The sequence below is a fragment of the Oxyura jamaicensis genome, chromosome 15 (genome assembly GCF_011077185.1).
Source record: "Oxyura jamaicensis isolate SHBP4307 breed ruddy duck chromosome 15, BPBGC_Ojam_1.0, whole genome shotgun sequence".
Lineage (NCBI taxonomy): Eukaryota > Metazoa > Chordata > Aves > Anseriformes > Anatidae > Oxyura > Oxyura jamaicensis.
In genome coordinates, this window is record NC_048907.1 from 9,236,134 (window position 1) to 9,257,070 (window position 20,937).

The 20,937-nt window shown below is 57.8% G+C and overlaps 1 protein-coding gene across 1 annotated transcript; it reads right to left on the reverse strand.

Moving 5' to 3' along the window:
• Positions 1-367: 367 nt before the first annotated feature.
• On the reverse strand, positions 368-20,381 carry MMP11 (matrix metallopeptidase 11). The gene is made up of 9 exons (XM_035340906.1): positions 20,265-20,381; positions 18,879-19,061; positions 10,081-10,331; positions 8,711-8,854; positions 7,617-7,750; positions 4,746-4,993; positions 3,914-4,127; positions 1,901-2,158; positions 368-1,004 (listed from the first exon to the last, which is right to left on the reverse strand). Exons 1-9 carry the CDS (start codon positions 20,379-20,381, stop codon positions 871-873), a joined length of 1,683 nt encoding a protein of 560 aa, XP_035196797.1. The 3' UTR covers positions 368-870.
• Positions 20,382-20,937: the final 556 nt, after the last annotated feature.

The following is a 20,937-nucleotide window of genomic DNA, read 5'->3' on the forward strand; positions in this document are numbered from 1 at the left end:
CCCCGCGCCCTGCCCGCCCCGAGGCTCCTCGCTGTGCGCCGAGGCCGTTAACGGCCGCGCTGAGGCGAAGGCAAGGCGGCACGTAGAAAAGAGGCGGTTTATTGGTACATAAATATATACACAGTATATATAAGGAGGGTTTATACACGTCGTACAAACATTTACACCCGCGGAGGGAGGGAGGCGGCCCGGTGCTGCCGCCTTTTCTCTGCCTGCATGAGCGCCAGGAGCCGCCGCCAAGCGGTGCCAGGGCAGCGTCCAGCGCTGGGACCTGGCGTCACGCGTGGTCCACACACAGGTTCTTAGGAAACTCTCATGCATGCTACTGATAGCGGAAAGCCCGGGGCTGGGCCAGCCACAGCCACAGCCCGGAGAAGTGTCCGAGCTCCTCCACGGGTACTCGGTGTCCTCAGAGCTCCCTGGCTCGGGCTGGGGACGCTGCCTCAGCAGAAGGCGTCCTCCAAGGCCAACAGCTGGAGCAGCCCAAGGGCTGCCCTCGTGAGCTACGTAAACATAGGAAATGCCATCAAGTCAGTTCTGCGTGATGGGGTCCGGGTTAAGTAGGAGAGTGGGATCCCTTTCCAGGCTGGCTTGATGGCTTTTGGGATGCTATTGCTGGAAGAGCCTGGCCACATTAAGGGTTTAGGGCTCTCGTCTGTGAAGAACACAGTGGACGCTTTTGTATTGATAGCAACTGAAGCTGGGGCTGCTGGAAGAGGAGAGGAGCAAACTTTGCCACTTGCTGTGACAGACACCTGCTGTGTCAGACACTGGGCCTGCAAGGAAGCCAGGAATGGCAGAGGGAGCCCTCTGTGTGGCTGCTGGAGGTCAGGGTGATGGAAGGGAAATGGGGGGACACAAGCACCCCCCTCATCTGAAGGAGTTGGAGGAGGGTGTGCAGCTGAAGAAGTCCTGGCTGATGTGGCGCGGGTAACCCTCCAGCACCTTCACCTGGATGGGATCGAACTTCCAGTAGTCTCGGCCTCTCAGGAAATAGGCAAAACCTGGGGTGAGAGAGGAAGGGTTAGGAGAGACAGGGTTTGCAAAGCATGCCTTCCCAGCATTTTGTCTTGTTGACTCCCCACAGCATGTTTAATACCAAAAGAGAGCCTGGAGGAGGCAGGAAATGCTGCTAGATTAATTTCACCTGAATCCAGATTCATGGCTTACGCTCTTCTTTCATACTGTTTTAGTTCTGATGGGACTGTAGGCAGGATGGAGTTTATTTTATATAGCGGGTGGTTTTAAACATGCTGTACCCATGCAGCAGCCCGACCTTGTGACAGCAGAGGGTACCTAGGAGCCGATCAGGGCCTGTGGCAGGGAGGTTGTGAAGAACTGCTACGGATATCTTACTATGAGGAAACTGCTCTGGGATGCAGGCTCTGGAAGCGCTGGGGAGCCACTCCGTGCCTGGAGGGAGCAAAGAGGGAGTCGCTGCACCCGTCGTCCCCAGCACCCGGCTGTCCCAGGTATTTCTGCAGCACTGTGACGCTGCGTGCAGCGTGGGGCACATCTGGGAGGACGGTGACACTGAAAGCAGCCTGTTCATTCAGCACAGCTGCCTGGCCTGAATTGTGGGCAGTTTCTGCTGTCCTCTCATCACTGCCTGTGTTGGGAGTGGTAGGACTCCGACCGTTTCTTTGTAAGAAGTTTGAGTTTTCTGTACCAGATGCTTAACTGTTGTGTGTTCCCATTAATAATTATAAAGCTTCTCACTTTGATGAAAAGCTTTAGTTCCCTACCTACTGGAAGGAGCTGCCTCGCTCTCTATGCACTACATGGCATGTGCTAGGCTGGGAAGTGTCCACAACTACCAAATGTCTAAACCTTCCAGCTGGGAGGTGGCGTCAGGCCGAGCGCCCACCCCAGAGCAGGCCCTGTCCCTGCTGGCACTGACCAAACTCATCCTGAAAAGCAGCATCGATCTCCTGAGGGACCCCGCGCCAGTCGGCCATGGTCCGCGGGTAGATGTTGTCCACCTGGCGGGTGTGCGGGTTGAAGCGCCAGTAGTTGCCTCCACTGAAGATGTAGATCTTGTTCTTCTCAGCCCCCCACACCAGAGCTGCCTGCACGGGGGAAGCAGGGAGGCCCAGCTCCACGATCGGGGTGGGACCAGAGACCCGTCTCTCGCCGTCATAAATCCAGTACTGAGAATCTGGTGAGGAGGCAGAAAAGGGGAGAGACAGGTTTAGAAGCCCCCTTTTTGTCAGAAAATTTGGCAGTGAATTGCAGAAGTGGAGCTGGTGCCTTGGCAGAGCTCCCAGGGAGAGCTGTTGGTGCGAGGCAAATGCCCCACCAGTGCCATGGACACTGTGACTGACAGTGCCCACAGGGCAAGGTGTTTAATTCTCCCTTCAGTCCAACCCAGAACTGTCAATGGTGGGATGAGGAGGGCTCTGAGAGCAGCTGCCTCGTCTGTATTTGTGGAAGTTATAATGAAAGATTTGGCTTTCCTGATGAGCTGCCAGGCTGCCCTGCCTGGCTTCTCAGAGGCTCATCGTCGTGGTGCTGGAGAGCCCTGCATGCAGAAGGAAGGGTGTTTCTCTCCGGCTGCTCCACTCCGATGGGACTGGCTGCAGTCCTTTGGGCAGATGAATCAGCCTTGGCCTTTGAGTTTGCTCTGGTCATGCTGAAGGAAGAGCAGAACCCATTGCTGGATAAAGAAATGTACAAAGCTGTGGAGTTTGACAGGGTAAGGCTGATTCTAGCAACACCTCTGTGAAGCCTGGGGCTGCCAGGTTGGGGCACAGAAGCAAAAGGGGTCATGGCCTGATTGGGGGTGGGGGGCACGTTCCTTGTGTGCCACATTTCTGCGTGGGACAGAGCACAGGGACCAGCCCATATCCTGCCAGCTCAGCTCTTGGAGACCGTACCTGGGCATGCATGGGCATAAGGGGGGCATGCAGTGTAAAGAAGGAAGCTACAGAAACCAGGAAGAAGTTGCCAAGCTGAAGTAGAGAATATATTTCCAGTTTAGATTAAAACGGGAGACTCTAATTACCCTGCGGCATGTAATACTTTCCCCTTATCTCATTTTCACTCATGGTGGGAGCCTGCCAATTTTCACACCGTAAGCCCTCGTCTGCAGGTGAGGTGCTAAGCAATCTGTTTATGCAGGAACGCTGCCTGCAGAGCCGCCCGGTGCTTCCTGGTGCTCGCCTCATGGTGTGCAGACAGGGCACGTACACCCAGGGCAGCTGGGTAGCTACATTCCGCATCCCTGCTGTTAATTTCACACTTGGAAAGAGCACTAGAGAAAAGAGCGGAGCTGAAACAGGGGTCGTTGCAGGTCTTGAACTCCAGAGATGGCCACGAGGAGGTCTGCCCCCACCGTGAGTGACTGATTTTTAATCCCTGCAGTGGCTGGAGGTTGCCTGGATGTGGGCTCACTCAGTCTTGGGGTACTGCAGGAGCTCTGCATCCAGGACAGCTGGTGGGAGGTTTTAGAGTGTCTCATAGTGGTGCTTGCTCCCATTCCCATCTTCCCTCAACTGGGGCTGCTGGAAGCACAATGGCCTCCACTTATCTTGCAGAGGGCTCTGTTGCAGGGAAGACTTTTCTATTTCTCCTCCTGTTTCTATCCCCAAGGGAGATGGAGCAAGTGTTTCTTTCCTCCTCTTCTGCCAGCAGCATTGCCAGGGCAGAATATCAAAACAAACATTTGTGTTTCAGAGGAGGAGAATGGGATACTTTGGCTGTGTCTATACTAAAAGTGACCCTTCCTTCTCTCTTTCCCCCTCAGTATCTGCTAAAAAGTTTGCACTAAACAGGGAAAGGAACAAACAGCAAGGGTCACTGTTTTCTTGAGGATGTCTGGAAGATTTCTCCTCCCAGGGACTTGTTGGGTCCTGAATACCCCTCAGTAAAGAAGACGCACTTCTGAGTCGTCTGATCCCAGTCCAGCTCTTACCTTGGAAAAACCAGATATTGCCCAGCGGGTCCTCGAAGGTGGCATCCACAGAGCTTGGGATCCCCTGCCAGTGACGAGAGGCCAGAGCTGGGTAGCCGGCCTGCAGCTTTCCAGCTCGGAGCCGCCACACGTAGCGGGACGTGAAGAAGAACAGCTCGCCCCGGATGGTGGCCGCGGCGTCGAAAGCCGTGTCGCAGGCGTCGGGCTGCACAGACTGCCAAAGCACGGCCTGGTCAGCGGCTCGGACCCGCGGGAGCCCCCCTCGCCCAGGCTGGGTTCAGCTGACAGGACATCCCCTGTCCAGGATTGACCCCGCACTGCACCGGCCACCCTGGTACGTCCACAGGAGGGCCGTACATCCTCCTGGTGTGCAGGACACCCTCTGCTCCTGGCAGCAGTGCCACTTCCTAAACGCTGTTTAAATCCAGCCTCTTCCTCAGGGGTGCTGCTCAGAGGAAGACCGCCTGGGCACGGTTAGGCAGAAGGAGGTTTAAGCAGCAGGGTTCCCTTCCCTCTGGGATTTACAGCACTTGGGGCAGGCATGGCCTGGGCAAGCAGCTCCGCAGCTGCCAAACCACGTGGGTCACTAATGCAGGTGTCCTGCTCTCAGCCAGTTTTGGCCGGGCACGTGCTGCCCAAAGATCCCCTCCCAGCACGTCCCAGGCTGGCTGGCAGTGCTGGCCAGGGGGTCTGCGCCTGAGCTCAGCCACATGGGTGGAAAACAGACACAAAACCACCTGCAAGCCTGCGGCTGGCCTCCCAGGGAGAACAGTCCCAGCAGCTGGGAACAAGATGTGGTGTTTGAGGAGGCAGAGACAAGCTGTTCACTCACCTCCACATTGGTGATCTCGTTTGTTTCAAGGTCTGGCTGGGGCAGCTCTGCTGGCTGCGTCGGGGTTGGCTCGGGATCCAGCTTGGGTTTCCCGTAGAGGTACTGGATACCTTGCTTGTCATCCTCGCTCAGGCTCAGCGGATAGCGGAAGATGTAGAAGGGAGACATCAGAGACTTGGAGACAGCCGTGTGCTGCAAGCCCAGGACGTGGCCGAACTCGTGAGCAGCCACCTGGAGAAGGTCAGTGCCTGCAAAGGGAGGAGACGGGAGATACTTTTGCCTACCTGAGGGAGATGGGCAAGCTGTGCCCGCAGAGGGGATGCCTGCCCCTTAGGCTCATTCCTGCTGCTCGTCAGCTCCTGGCATTGCAGAGGCATGCTGCGGGCGTCTGACATGTGGCGAGAGAAATCTGCCTTGGCTACTGGGCTCGCAGGTTGTTCTGGCATTTACCCGTGTAGCTCTACTTCTTGTTTGTATTTTTAAGGAATCAAAGGGCATAATTAAAGGGATCCACTAATTCTGGAGCACTGCGAGTGAATTCAGACACTCAGGTATTAGCCTGGGCATGTTGGTAATTTGTAACTGTCTCTGGGGGCTTCTGCACTCCTTAGCTATCAGGAAAGAAAATGTTTTCCATGTGCTTTTGAACAGGAGAATTTAGCAGAGAGAAGGAATCTGGCCCGTACAAGTAGGCGGTGAGGTGGGAAGGCTGGTTTCTGTTCACCCAGGCTTGCAGTGGTGGTTGTCTAAGGCTGTAATGCAACAGGTCATGTTCAGATCATGTCCGTGTCTGCTGTGGCAGCTGCTGGTGTCAGTGGGGAACCCTGCGGGATCAGAGCCTGCGAGTGGCGGCTGCCACACAGGCAGCAGAGGGAGCTCACTTGTTGCTTGGCTGTGGGCTGTGGCAAGAAGGTGACATTTAAAAATCAGCACATAAAAATTCCTCCAGTGCCAAGGCCTGGCCCTTCTTTGCCAGGCTCAGGTGGATGTAAGGGAGATTGTACTTGAGGAACACGTGACTTCACAGCATCTACAAAAGGAGAGGGGGAAAGTAGATTTCAGTAGGCAAAACCATGTCACTTGGCTGGCAGGTGTTATTTCCAATGGATCCTTTTTGAAGTAGATAAATTGTACAGAAAGTTGTAAGAGGCATTAGGCAGCAAAGCTGGTGAGCCGAGGCCGTTTGCTGACAAGTCCCAGCGCATTCATTCACTTGCCTTCAGCCAGAAAGCCTCCGAGCTGCAGCCCAAGTGATGGGAAAGGCAGGGCTGGGAGTCAGCTGCTCTCGCTGCTCCAAGTGGGACTTCCCTGCTGGCCCAGGGGAGCAGGGCACCGGGGATGCAGCTGGGAGGACGGAGGGGAAGGTGAGCCCCTGCCTTCCTCTGCAGGTCAGCTTTGTGTTGAAGCCATGGATTTTTGCAGCACTGACACAATTAAATCGACACATCTAGGACAGCTGAGAAAGCGGGATCTCTGCGTCAGTGATTAATTACGAACTTTCAGACATTTCTGTTTAGCTTGGCAGGCTCTTTGCTTGATGCTTTCCAGTGTTGGCAGATATGCTGCACCACTGTCAGATTCTCCGGGGGAGGTGAACGACAGCACGCCTGCAGGAGCTGTGCTGGGAGCATCACTGTCCCTTGCAGAAGGTCCTCGGCGTGGACTTCTGCCTCCCGCACCGCTCCGGGCTGACCCCAGGGCACACCTTCACCTCCTCACAGATCTGCTCTCCCGTCTGTATCATGAGGCTAAGGATTTCCTCATCTCCGAGAGCTCAGGCAAGGGTTAAACCATGTTTATATCATAAAGCTCTTTTCGGCATATTAAATGGCAATTAGCTGCAAAGAGCTTCTACAACATTTATTTATGGAAGGCATAGAGGGAAAGAGGCCACGGGACAGGGCTGGATTCTGATGGAACTGGCATCTCTTCTGACAGTTCCTGGTTTGCCTCCAACACGGTCTGTGGGAGAATGCAGGAAATTCAACAACACAGGCAGCCCCGACAGAGGGTGCAAAGCGGCAGAGCCCACCCACACCCGGGTAGCAGAAGGGCTTCTGCAGCCCGACCTGGTGCTCTGTCGTCCTTGCTTCGGGGCAGCATGGACAGGAGGCATGAGGGTCCTGACCCCCCCAGAGCCAACCTGCTGAGAGCCCTGAACACTGCTGTGGACAAAATGTTTGGGAAACCCCAGGGAGGCAGGGGCTGAACTCGGGCTTTGTGATTGTTTCGTTGTCCCTGCACTAATTTTGGTGGGTCTTGCGGAAATGGACGCTCTGGGCGCTGCTCCAGGCCCCAGGCAGTACGGCGGTATCTTGTGGAGACTGACGCCAGGCCCTGAGAGCCCGAGCAGGGAGCTACCAGCGTGGATCTATTATTAGCACAAAAAAAAAAAGGCTTGACTTGCTGTGGTGTTGTTTATGGTCAGAACATTCCCAGGCCACGGGGACAGAGCTGGAGCCTGGGTGGCTTCCCTTTATGGACTTGTTCAAAGAGAAAACACTTTGTGGGCAGGCAGGACTGGCTGCTATGCTGTCCTCTGGAGGACGGCGTTGTTTTTGTGTCAGCTGGCGTGTCACCCGGTGCCAGGTGTCACCCGGTGCTGGAGCCTCTGTCCTCACCAGGACCACAGCGTCCTGGTACTGGGCTCGGGCTTTGATGTGGCTGGACGGTGACGGGAAGGTGATGAGAAAAGACCTGAACGCTACCTGCCAGCAGGCTTGTACGTGGTGGGAGGTGACAATATATACCGCCAAAAGGATGGCTGCCTCTCAGTTTTACAGGGGCCCTGCTCGCAGCACAATTAAATCATTTCTTTGTGCCCTTACAGGCATCCCAGAGCCCCCAGGCTCCCCTAAAACAGTGCCGTACCCAGGTTGTTCCCAATCGTCCAGGTCTCGTCGTAGTCAAAGTGGACGTCCCCCTCCCGGTGCGTCTTGGGGAAGAACGCGTGTGCCAGGATCCCGCCGGGCCCGTCGAAGGGCAAGTTGTCTCCGTGCCAGTACCTGGGGGGAAAGCAGGGCACACCTCAGGCTGCTGTGCAGCTCAGGTGCACAGCACCACACGGCCAGAGGTGGGGAGCGGCTGCGGAGGGACAGCAGCTCTCACCGCCACCGCTGGCATCCCGCGATCCACCGGGAGCCCTCCGGGTTGCAAACCGGGTTCTGCGTCAGGGCACCGAGGAGGCAGAGCCCAGTCACACCAAGCCCTGGGGAATTTTTCTGGGTTTCTCAGGACGTTTCTCTCCTCCCCCTGCTCTGCTTTCAGCACAAAGCTGAGGATGGAGCCTAAAGAATTAAGGAGGTGGCTGCCAGAACCGAGATCAAGCCGACACAGCTGAGCGGCGGGGGGATGCGGAGGGGCCGCCTGCAGAGAACCCAGCCAAACCCTCGGGTCCTCGCTCAAGCCAAGCCCACTGGTGACAAATGAAGGAAACCCACGAGAGATGTGACCACTTCAGAGAGCTGAGGGTGGCACAGGCAAATACACAGAACGCGAATCACATCACCGCTTGGACAGTCTCCACTGCTGTGACCAGTTTTGTGCAAGCAGGCAGCAGAGGGAAGTCTTTGCCCCTGTGCGTCTTTTGCCAAAAGCGAATTTCAGGCCACGAGCCAAGGTTCGTTTAACCAAGAAGCTATATTTGTCTTTGGGCAGACAGTTACGTTTTCAGTCAAGGGACAGGATGGAGGACCTGAAGATGTAACGTCAAAACAAAACACTTGGGAAAACAGCCTGTGGGCAGAGGAACGTAAATGTACCCGGAAAATTAATGAAGGATCGGTGACGGTACTGCACACAGCCAGCACGGAACAGCTGCGCTTACACCAAGCAGCCCACATCTGACAGCAAACAAAAACATCCCCGCGTCTGGAGGCAGAAATGGGAGTGTTTAAGTGCCTGTGCTGAGTGCTGGCAGCTCTGCGCCCCGGCTGCAGCCTGGGGTCTCTGCCCACCGCACTCACCTTGTGAAATCGATGACGATGTCAGCCCGGCCCTCCTGCACCTCGGTGAAGGTCAGCGGCGTCACGTCGCTCCAGACTTTCAGAGCTTCCTCGATGGTCCTTCTCACCTTGGCTTTTACAAGTTGCCACGGGAACCTGATAATTCTGAAAGGCAACAACAGACACCAGGTGAAGAGAGCATCAGCCGCTGTCCCGTGGATGCTGCTGTCATGCAGACACTAGCTGTAGGGTCAGTGGCGTTAGGGCTGCCACTCCCCCCTCTCAGCCACACCAGAGCATCTCCAATCCACAGAAGCACTGCTCCAGCACCCTCTTCTAAGCATCAAACCCCATCAGTGCTGAAACCCTTGGGCAGTGGGCCCAGAGGTGAGCTCTCTGCAGAGCTTCGCAGAGCTGTGTTTTTCCGGAGCGAAGGGCTGCAGCGTTTTCCAGGTCTGTCCTCTGTGAATCCACCCCCACAGAGGTGCCTGGGGGTGGTGGGATGGGATGTCAGCTCCTCAACCTCTGCTTTTTTTTGCCCCTGGAAACCTGGGCTTGCTCAGAGCAGCTGCTGCCTCTCCTGCCCCCCTACAACGTAACAGTGTCAGGTCTGCCGCAGAGGGAGCTTTCTCTCCCTTCCATTAAGTGTTGGTGTGCGTTCATCTCAGCTGTGTTCCTTTCTTTAACACTGTTGACCACAGAAAAAAAAAAAGGAAGAAGCCTTTCTGTTATCTGTAGCCTCCCAGCACCATGAGGAATAGAGTCTCCTGCACTCAATTAAACACAGGATGATGTACACGCTGCCAAAGTCCATATGAGTGTGCTCACTCCTTCACTTGTGCCCCTGTGGGCAGCTGGGCAGGAAGCACAACCCTCCCAGATCAGCAGATCTGCAACTGAGAAGGTGTGGGCTGATTTGGGCAAAACTTTACCCTGAAGTCCTGTTTACGGGAACATCAATAACAGCAGCATAAAAGGGTCGTTTTAAAATAAACTGTGAGCTGATCCCACAGAAAGGTGGCTGGGGGCGGGGAGGGGGGGACGAAAGCACAGCAGGAGCGGGCTGGTGGCGGAGGCTCCGCTCGGCGGGAGGTGGGGTTTGATGTTGGGAAGCGAACGCACGTGCGGGGGGATGATGCTGGGGCTGCACAGAAGATGTTTGCATAGGGGTGGGTGGGTGAGCAGCTGCGTTTATGGGAGCATGTGTGTGAGGGGATAGGGAGGCGCCGGGTACGATCCCGCTGGCGGTTCTTGGCGTGTGGCTGCCCTGCCAGGCTGGCCGTACCCGGATGAGGGCTGCCCTGTGTGAGCTGCAGTCAGGGAGCATCAGATGGAGGGGTTTGGGAAGGGAGAAGCAGACCATCCTCACTCCCATCTTGTATCTTCCTTACTTGTAGGTGAGGTCGGTCTTATCCCAGCGTCCCCCGGAGAGGACGAACCGCTTCTGCCGGTTGCGCCCGTTCTGGCCGTCCGGCAGTGCCGGCAGGTCGGGCACGCCGCACCGGGGCGGGTTCCAGCGAGCCCCCTGCTCATCCACGCCCATGGGGAAACCCTTGGTGGGCATGCCGGTCCCCACAGCGTTCACCAGGGACAGCAGCCAGGGACTCTGCTCCTTCCAGGTGTGATGTTTTCGAGCCACGTCCTAGAAGAGAAAAGCAAAGTCATGACTTGTGTCTGGGAAGAGAGGTCCCGATGCAGCGATGGCCGTCTGCCCACAGCAGTCCTGCAGTGGTGAGTTCCACCTCTCCCTCGGCTGTTCCCCTGCTGCTAGGGCACGTCCTGCTCCCCACAAATATCCCCCGTTCGTTCCCTGGGCTCCTGCTCCCAGGCTGGGTCACACCTGGGAGCAGCCTGATGCCATGGCACCCCCTAAGCACCAGTCTATTTTTGGTCCACTTTTCCTTGGCAGCTGGCCTGCAGGAAATGCTTTTGCAAACTGTGGATGAGAACCAGGCCCTCCAAAAATGAAACAAATCACTAGGGAGCAAATTTGCCCCCTTTGCCCCACATCCTTTTAGTATTCCCTCCTGGGCCTGGTAGGGGTGATGTGAATGGGAGGAAGCCTTTAGTCCAACAGCAGACGGTCGTGCTCCCTGTTCTCCCCCCTTGTGGCATCCTGGCGTGGTGAGCAGCCCTCCACATGGCTTGGGGACAGCACAAGCTGGAGGGAGAGCAGGACACACGGATCTGGGGTGACTCGGAGCCCCGCACAGAGCAGCAGTGACTGTCCCTCCAGCTCCCATCACTGCCTGAGGTCACCGATTCTGGAGAGGGATGGACAGGACCATCCCCCCTTGCCTCACTGTCCCTGTGGCATTGCTGGGGGGATAAGGTCACCATCGTTCTCCCACACTTAATTAGAAGAGTGTTTTTCCTCTTGGCAGCATTAATTAGTACTAATGAACTGCCTTTCATTGGTTTCTCACCTAACAGTAGGATTATGGGGCACAGAGCCACCTCGATGCACAACCCAAGGTTAATCTCCAAGCTGCTGTGAGGCGTGTGGGGTGAGGGGGTGCTTGGTCCCTGCGTATCCACGCTGCACAAGCCCCAGCTCCAAATGCAGATTTTTTGGCCTGATTTTGTGCAGTCAAATTTATAGAGCAAACTGAGCACCAGGAGGGTTCGAGGTGCAGCAGTGACACATCTCTGCTCAGGCAGGCTCTGTGCCACAGGACCCAGGTCGGGTTTAGGGATCCCCTCCTTCCTCTGCAGAGAGCTGCCTTCTTCCAGCCCAGCTTTCCTCCTGCTCAGCTGGGGACACGAGGGTCGGGCTGGCAGGACGCCCGCGCTGCCACGATGCCGTGTAATCAGCATGCTGCCGTCGCTCTGCTCCCCTACAATGAGCCCATTCATGCAGGCAGAAATGAAGTGTGAAGCCCTTGGCATTAATTCCGCTACTGGGCGCCGACTCTGCGACGGCCCCGTGCCTCGGAGCGATGCACAGACGGGCACAGGAGCCAGGGAGGTCGCACGAGGTGCAGTTCAGGTGTCCTGCTCTTGGTACGTCTGTAACCACTCCAGCCTCTGTTTTGTCCTCCCCTGCAGCCAGCCTGGGGCTCAGCACCTGCCGCCCTGCACTGACCCTGTCCTGTCCCTCTGCACTGACACACCAGGAGCTGCTCCACTAACAAGTGCAAAAAAAGCCACTTTACATCCCGTACAGCAAAGCCTACCCAGCCCACCAGCTGTGGCACGGGGAACCAAAATCTTAGTGAAAGGAGGATGCGTGGGCTGGCCGGTCTGAGGGGAGGCTGCACCAGGCTGCTCCCGCTGAATGCTGGAGCCCTGCCAGGCAGGAGGTAGATACCTGTCCTTCTAAGAGGAACTCTGCGAGCCGCCCGGCACCCTGTCTGGGCGGGCAGCTGGTGTCAGGACAGCTGGCAGGAGGCGCTCATAAGCTTCACGTCCTGGCCAACACCTTGCTCTCAGCCCCCACGAGACCCTCTGCTAAGCACATGATGGCAGCTGTGTCTGCTGGTGCTTTTCACCTAAGCTCAGCCTGAAAGGCTCTCGGCTCCTCACGCTGCTCGCACTGCTCAGGCTCGCTCTGCTGCCATGGGTGATGAACGTGTCTGTGTTCCCAGGGACCAGGAGGCGCAGGGCAGCTGCTCTGAGGCACGTGAGGAGCAGCAGTGGAGATGGACCCTGGGGAAAGCCCTCGCTGTGGAGCTGGGACAGGAGTCATGCAGGTAGGCAAGTTGGCTGACGCTGACCCAGATGGGCTTTTTTGTCTTGGCTATGCCAACGAGATCCACTCAGACTGCTGGGGGCCTGACGGGTGGAGGGAAAGTTGGTTGCCGGTTTCCTGGCTGGGAGCACTGGTGTAAACTGGAGATGTATCACCCTCCTCCAAGCAGGGGCATAGCGGAGGAATTCCCTGGTTCCTTCTTGCCCTGAGGGAGCCCCTGTGCAGGGGCAGAAGGGGGGAGGTTGGTTTTGTCTCTCTGGTTAACTTAAGGCCACTGGCTCCAACTCCAGCTTCCAGCCACCCAGAGCTGCCTGCAGCTGCATGACCGGGCCGAGGAGGGGACACCAGGCCAGGGAGGGGACTCCAGGCCAGGGAGGGGACGCCGCGGATGCCCTGGCTGGAGGCAGGAGGTCAGACCTGCCCTGCTGCCCCCTCGCCCCCAGACAAACAGAGGCAGGGCAGCGAGTTGCTCTCTGCCGTCACTGCACCGACATTAACACGATGGCAGGAAAGGGCTGGAAAATGCCACTGCAGGCGCAGCCGGCAAGGGGAAATGTTACGGGCAGAAACCACTCACCAAACAATGCTCAGGAGACGTGTCAGGCTGGAGATTTCAGCCTCCTTGTCGGGACACACCTCACTGCAGTCACTTCCCAAGGCTTCGATAACACATCCTCTCGCTTGAGATTGCATCCTTCCCACCTAGCGCAGCAGCCACCCCTCTCTGGGATGGGTGGGAATTTCGGGGAGCTCCTGCTTTGTTCTCCCAGGCTGTGGTATGCTCCGGCTGTATGCCTGGGGGTTTGCTTAGGGCTGTGCTGCTGCTGAAGTGAGTACAAACCTGTTGAGGGGGGCTGAGGAAGGTGCTGGCTGCTGGGTAACCATCAGGGCACCCCCACTTCTCCCATCCCAACCCAGGAAGGGGAAGGATTACTGGAGACCAGAGGTAAAGGGAGGTTCCCTGCAAGCCAGGGAAGGCCTTCAGGGTACAGAGCTGGATCAGAGCACAAGGACAACGCCTGCAGGGAAGACGGGAAACCAGACAGGACTAGAGCCTGCCTCACCCTCCAGCAATCCCCCTTCACCAGCCGGGGGAAGCTGAGGGCTGCAGGGAAGGGAGCCTGCCAGCTCTGCCAGGGAGGGCTGCCCTCCAGCCCCCCAAAACCCTCCGATGCACAGGCCTGTCTCTGAGCCTCCTGCGCTGCTCTTCACGGAACAGCCCACATCAGGGATGGCTGCTGTGCTTGGGAACAGGCAGCTTGCAGCCTGGGGAAGGGGCCAGGGCTTTGCTACAGACACTGAGCAGCAAAATGTCTGCACAACAGAAGCACCGAGGGGCTGCCAGGCCCGAAACCAAGGGAAGAAGGCAGTGAGGACAGCAGAATAACAAAGCTGTGGGCAAAGAGGGCTGCACAAAGAAAGCGCCTCTTCCTAGCAGCCTTGTGACCAAAAGGCTGAGGGGGAACAGGAGGGAAAGGCAGATCCCACGGGAGAGCAGAAACCACTGTGGAGGTGCAGACTGCCCACTCGGTTCCTTCCAGCTGTGTCAGCCCTTGAGTGCTGTGACACAACAGACATCACTCTGGCTCTGCTGGGGCCAGATGAACACCAGCCAAGCTTCCCAGGAAGTGTCCCAGCCATCCCGAGGAGCCAGGAGCATCTTTAACCTCAGTGTGTTGGGCAGCACTCGCCCCCCAGAGCCTCCCAGAAGCAGCTGGAGCAGCACAGCTAAAATGGGTATATAAAAAACTCAAGAGCGAGACTGCTGTCTGATACTGATAGTCTCGGTGCTCTCCCCCGCCTGGGTCCATCCTCTGCTGCCTGCCCTGTGTGTAAACTTGTCTTCTGTCGTGCAGCTAATTACCTCCCTGACTGGGCTCCTGCCTGCTCCTGCAGCACGGACATGAAAGGAGACCCCCTCCCGTCACATCGGGGGGACTGGGCAAGTCACAGCACGAATCCCATCAGTCTCGGATACTTCCCCTGTCGCTGGGGGCTATTTCCTCTTCTGCTGGGAGATGAGCTGATGGGTTTTCTCCCCACCTCCCTGCCCCTTCTGCTGCTTCTTTTCCATGCCTCCCTGCTCTCTCCTTCTGTTACGCAGACTGTTCGGCAAGGCCCTGGTACCTGCTGCCCCTTTGGCTAGCAGGATTATCCTCCTCCCACCTCTGAGTCTGCACCTCGGAGCACTCCGTCCCTTAGCTCAGTGTGTGGGGAAGGAGAACAGAGGTGTTTTCTCCTACGACTCATGCAGGACAGTTCCAGCACCCTGCTTCTGACCGCTGTCGGGTGGCTGTGCCCCCCCCCAGGGCTCTGCTCCCCCTGAGCAGCCTGCAGTGATGCTCTTGCCTGACACCAGCGCTGGTTTCCTCGTGCACGGAGTACCAGTATTTTGGCCAGCCCGCCTCTCAGCCCAGCAAGGGTTTGAAAGTGTGGCTACAGCTGCTAATTAGCAGTCAAGCTGGAGCTACTCCACTCCGGAGTGGAGAACGGGGACCGGCTATGTCCCACAAGTGTGGTGCTGGATGTCTGCAAAGGTGTGAATGCCACAGCTCAAAGTTCATGGCAAAGACAGATTTTTTTTTTTTTGTGGTCTGGTCAGCTCTTGAGCTGAGCATGCTCCTGGTCAAGGAGCACTGTTAGTGGAAACAATAGAAATTCACTGGAAATAACGCGTAGGCAAAGCCACCAGGTTTATTGATCCTGCCCCCAGAAAGAGGCAGTCTCCCCGTGCCTCTAACTGGGAATTCTTTGCTTGCACGCAATACATCTGTAAGAGGACTGGCTCCTTTGTGCTGGCTGCAGCCCTGTCCTGCTGCAGAGCAGAGGGAACACAAAGGGGAAGGCCAAACCTTGGCCAAACGGGAGGTGCTGCCGTGCCTGGCCTCGTGCACGCAGTTGGAGGTTCCTCTGCGCTCGCTCCCATACCCCGTGGCACCACCAAGCATGACCTCCTGGGGCCTGACAGTTTGTTTCCGGATTATTTGATGATAGTTGTTGGCAACGAAAAAGGGAAAATGTTTATTTTTCCTAAGCAACGTGGAACATGAAACATTACGGACTGCAAATGTTTATGCCCACAGTCACAATGAAAAGGCCCGGGCTCCAGTGTAACAAGAGAAAGCAAATGAATAAACACTGCAGGACTATGTTTATTATCAGACACTTTAATTACGTGACAGTTTGTGAGTCTAGTCCATCAATAACACCGCGACCACACTGCTGGTGTCACCCAAGCAACAGTTTGCCAGAAGCAGGAGTACTTACAGGGAAACAAGCCCCAGGATGCCAGGACAGCAAAAGGTCTCAGGAGCCCTTAGGGTGATGACCTAGAAATACCCTGGGAACCAAGAAACTGCTCTAGGATGCAGCATGCTCCAGCCAGAAGAGGAAGGGGACTGCGATGCTTTGTTTGTTGTGCATTTACATCCAAGTTAAGGTGAGCAACGAGCTACTGGTGCTCAGCCCAAGGATAGCAGCCAGGACATCTCCCGCTGGTACAGCCCCTGGGCACAGTGCAGCCCTCTCCTGAGGGATGGGAGATATTCTGCCCTCAGGGAGCGTGTCCTGCTCGGGTGTGCAGGCTGGGATCTCCAAACCCACGAACACCGTCTCCCTGCCAAATCTGCTGAAGATATCTGGTGGGTTTTTCCCCTCTGCTAATTTTCAGAGCCACTTGTGTGAGATGACAATGGCTCTGCTGCTTAAATCCCACTGTGAGGAGGAGAACAGCTAGAAGCAGATTCAGCACTGCTTCCACTTGTGGTACAGGCTGGATATCAGTACAGCATAGGAATACCCAGGAACCCCCCAGTTACCCGTCTGCCATACTTGGGGTTGCTTTGAACGAGCATCTCTGGTGTGAAAAGTCACTGCACAACAGTTTTGCCACGGAAGACCCTGTTTAAACAACAGACCTACACCTGCACCCTGCCTCTGCAAGCCCCCCTGAGCTATGCTGCCGGGCAGGATGTCCACAGGGGAGCGAGTGAAGTGCACGGGGGCCTGCCCCAAAGTGCTCCTCTCCTCCTGCCCTTTTCTCCCTTTCCAGCCCGCTTGGTCAGCGCCGCCCGAGTCTGCCACACTGCAGGGTGTGCGTGTGTTGCCTGTGAAAGCACAAACACAACAAGCCCGCTGGAGAATAACTGCTTACATGTGTCTTGAATCTCTCCCAGAGCAGAGGATAAACATGCCTAAAATTACTCCAGCGCTCACTGCAGTATTTAAATAGCCAAACCAAACAGTGCAAATCAAACCCTTCCTGCAGGAGCCGCCTCGCCGGCTCGCTCCCCCCCAGCGCCTGCAGGGAGGGCAGCACAGGGCACCCCGGGGACCCGCGGGCTGCGGGGGGACAGCCACAGGGTACGGCTCCGAGCCACGATGCTGGCAGCTGGGGAGGTGCCACCGCTTCTCCACCGAGAGAGAGTTTCCCGGCGAAGGGACTGACTTGGATTTCCCAGGGGAGACGGAAGCAATGCAGGAATTCAGCGTGCGCGCGTGCACTGCCCCAGGACTGCAGCTCTTTTGTTCTCAAGTTTTACAGTGGACACCAGGCACCGCCTGTGTTTTGCTCTCAGTTTTCTCTTTCTTTAGGTGCTAATGTAAAAGCGAAGGAGGGCTGTGAGGTTTGCTACAAAGAGCACAGCTTCCCCTGCAATTTGCCCTGTGCAGCCAGGTCTTAAAATGAATCTTAACCCTTGTTTCCCCTCCGTCCCCAAACTACCGCCCGTCCCCAAGCACCTAACAACCGCGGTCGTGGTGTGAGGCACTGGCAGCATGGTCCATGCCCACCCCTTCTACTAGCACAGCTCGAGGAGGTCACCAACTTCTGTCTCCTAAGAGTTAGTCTCTTCCCTGCTCAGCCCTTTGGCTCCTCTCTCATTCATCATCTGCCAGCACAAGGTGCACAGGGAGGAAGATAGCTGCAGTTAGGCACGGGGAAACATCTCCTTGTGCAGAGGGACTGAAAATAGCCAGGAGAACATGTGATGGCACGGCACAGCTCTTAGGAGAGGGCAGAGAAGGGGTGAGGCCAGAAACTTGTGTACAGGCTGCTGCCAACCCTGTGGTGCCCCTTCAGCTGTTCCATGCTGATGTGTGCCCTGGCTGGGGTGCTGGGAGAGGGACGAGGTGCATTGTAAGGTGCGCTCCTTGTATGTGAGAGCAACCACTGTCTTTGCCTCGGAGGCACCAGAATGACCTCCAGAAGCCTTGACACCAGGTAAGGAACGTGTACCCAAAGGGGAATCTATTTGGGATGGAGAGGACATCTTTATGAAAGGATGGGAAAACCTCTGTCCATTTCAAACCCCAAAGCAGTGCAGCCACCATCTCCACAAAGACCGAATGAAACATCCATTTACAACCCTCAGCTCTTTGTGGCTGGTCAAACACACCAGCACGAGATGTTCCCTAACAAAACACATTTGTAGGAGCATCACATGGAGTTACTCCAGCCAAGACAAAAGTATGAGCACTCGGGATGGAGAGCACTGTCACAGGGCAGCCGGCTACCAACTGGGGGGCCCTACCCAACCTCTGCAGGCAGTCAGCAGCCGCACACACATTGAAAGGACACAAAAGTGAGAGGTGAGAGTCGCAGACAGACAAGACCGAGGGTGTGTAACCCACAGCTGGCTTCCCTGTCCTCTGGGATCCCCACGGGTCCTTGCTGGCAGCAGGAGCAGGACCAGAGGCTGCGCGGGTCCCTCCAGGAGCGGCAGCTTCTCGGTGTGCGCACGGCCGAGCGCGAGGCACCCCGCCAGCCCGGCACACGTCCCGCACGAACCAGCCGGCGGCGGCCGTATGCCGGCGGCGGCCGTATGCCGGCGGAGCCCTGCCCTCCCCACACACCACCCAGCCTGCTGCTCGCTGCTCGGGTCTGGGTGAAACAAGTGTGCAGAGCGGTGCCATCGCTGCGGGGGCACCTGGCTCACCTTCCTCGGGGGCACAGCCGAGCGCGGTGACATTTTGTTGGGAATGCCACCGGTGCGTTGGGGGCCAAGGCTGCGCTGTGCCAAGTCCCAGCCCACAGGCTATTTAGCAGCCAAGTCAGAAAGTGCTCGGATGACAGAGCTGATAACAAACCCCTCCAGACCCTGAGCTAATCCCCCGGGCTGCTGCCGGGCACTGTCACCGCCTTATGGCACACCGGCGGCGCGCGGGTCCGATAACCCAACTCCCAGCACAAGGAGCCCTCTGTCTGCTCCCACACCGAGTCCCTCACAGACAGCTGCTCGTGGCTCGGGTGCCTGGCAGGAGCAAGAAGCAAGCCCAGAGCCCCCCTAAACCCCAGACACCCCAGAAAAGCCCCCCAGAGCCCCCCAAAAACTCCTCAGAGCCCCAAAGCCCCCCAAAGTCCCAGAGCCCCCCTCCCGCCAGCTCTCCTCACACGCCCCTTCTCTCCCGTCCCCAGCGAGCTCTCCTCTTCCTACAACCCCCGTGGGACCCTCAGCCCCCGTGGGACCCCCCACCCCCGTGGGACCCCCCCAGGCTCACCGGCTTGTGAGGGCGGCGGGCGGGCGCGGCGGGCGCGCAGTGCAGCAGGGCGGCGGCGAGCAGGGCGGCGGCGGGCAGCGGCGGCCGGGCCATGCCGGGCGGCGGCCGGGCTCGGACATGGGCCGGGGCTGAGGGGCGGGTTAGGGGTGTGCGTGTGGCGGTGATGGGGGTGTCCCGCAGCGCCTTTTATCCCCCCCCTCAGCGCCCGCCCGCCCTTTTGTTCTCCCCTCGCCGGGCCGCGGCGCTGCGGGGCTGAGGGGACGCGGCCGCCGGCCCCCGGGCGGAGCCGGGCCGGGAGGGGGCCGCCCCGCAGCCCCCCTTCTCCTCCTCCTCCTCCTCCTCCTCTTCCTCCCCTGAGGTGTGGGGGGGCCGCAAACTCCCCACAGCCTCCGCAGCCTCCCTGTTTCCAGCCCCAGGAGCCGGCGCTGCCGGGGGGCTCCCAGGAGCGGGGCCGGCATCCCCCAGGCGCGCAGCGCGCGGTGCCCGCGGCTTGGTGGTGGCGGCACAGCTCCTCCGGCCGTCCCGAGGCGGGCTGGAAGGGGCTCGGACACTGCCGTCGGTGGGGATTCACAAAAGCACCGGCTCAAAGGAGAATTCCCCAAAGGTTCTGCACCCAGAGGTGGTCGCGCACTGGGACAGGCTCCCCAGGGACTGGTCCCGGCACCCAGCCTGCCGGGGTTTATGGTCTGAACTTTGGGGTGGACCCGTGAGCTGGTCTCGATGGTCCTTGTGGGTCCCTCCCAGCTCGGATATTCCCTGATTCTGCTGCTGCAAGCAGGGGGTGGATGGGAGGACAGCGAAGGTGTTTTCCATCTCCCCAGCCCCTTGGGGCCTCCCAGGGACAAAACCCAATCCTTCTACATCCTTGGTGCCTGCCTGGGCCTCTCAGTGCCCACGGGGAGATGTGACCTCTGGATTTAATGCGGGGAACGTGTCTGCATCACTGCTTTGCCTGTAAAGGGCTCGGCTGGAGCCATCCGTGTGCGCCCAGCCCTTCGCTCCCCACCTGCAGGAAGGCTTTCCCCGTGCAGGGTGCAGAGGAAGGGGAAGGAAGGGTGCACCCCATTTTGGAGATGCCAAAGCCCCCATGTGCTCAGCCTGGAGACGGAGGCGGGCAGCGCACAGCTCTGGTTTCTTGGTTCCTGTTTCTGTGGGAGAAGCCCTGGACTGTGTCAGCATCCCCTCAGCAGACAGAGTTTAACTGCAAATTGGTTCAAGAAATGTATGTAAATAAGGAGACTTTGATCTCCAGCTGCCTGGGCTGGTGCACAGGGAGTTGGTAAGGCTTCCTGACATCCCGGACCGTGTGACGGTTTTATTTGTCTGCGATCAATTGTTCGTGTTTTGCTTTATGGGAACCATATTTAGGGTGTAAATACTGCGTACGATAAGCAGATGCAGGAAGAACGAGCCTGGTGGTGGCCGTGCTTGGATGGCGCCGCAGTGCTGAGCAACGGGAGAGGAGGCAGAAAAGCGAGATCCCGGCCAGCAGTCGCACGGCATCGCGTGGCGGGCAGTCGGGAGCCCTGCCCTGACCTGGCCCCACCAGCAGCAGGGCACGGATCAAATGCGGGGGCACCCCCAGAGCTCCGTGCCTGGTCGCAGCCCCAGCCCCACCGTCGCTCCCACCACCGCAAGCACTGGGACTGGCAGGAGTCGTCCCTGCATCGGAGCAGTGTGTCAGGAGTGTCCCAGAGGCTTGTGAGAGCAGCCCAGAGGGATGAAGCAGGGAGGCAGCGCTCGCAGGGCTCGGGCTGCACGCTGTGCAGTGTGCGCTCCTGCTGGTCCGGCCGTGCACAGGAACGCGGAGCAGTTCCCACTTTCTTGCCTTGCTCTGAGCCAGACAGCTGGGTCTTAGCAAGGAAAGCTTTGTGTCTCTTTTCTTTAGTGTCTTTCATTTGAATGGCTGGTGTCTCTGGGAGCTCGGTGCCTTCAGCCCATGCCAGTGGAGTCTGTCGGTGCCCTGGGGAAGCAGGGAGAGGCGTGGGAGCAGCCTGCGAGGCAGCGACAGGCAGTTTGGCTCTTGTTAAAAAAGGGAGACTTTCGAAGGGGGTGTTCT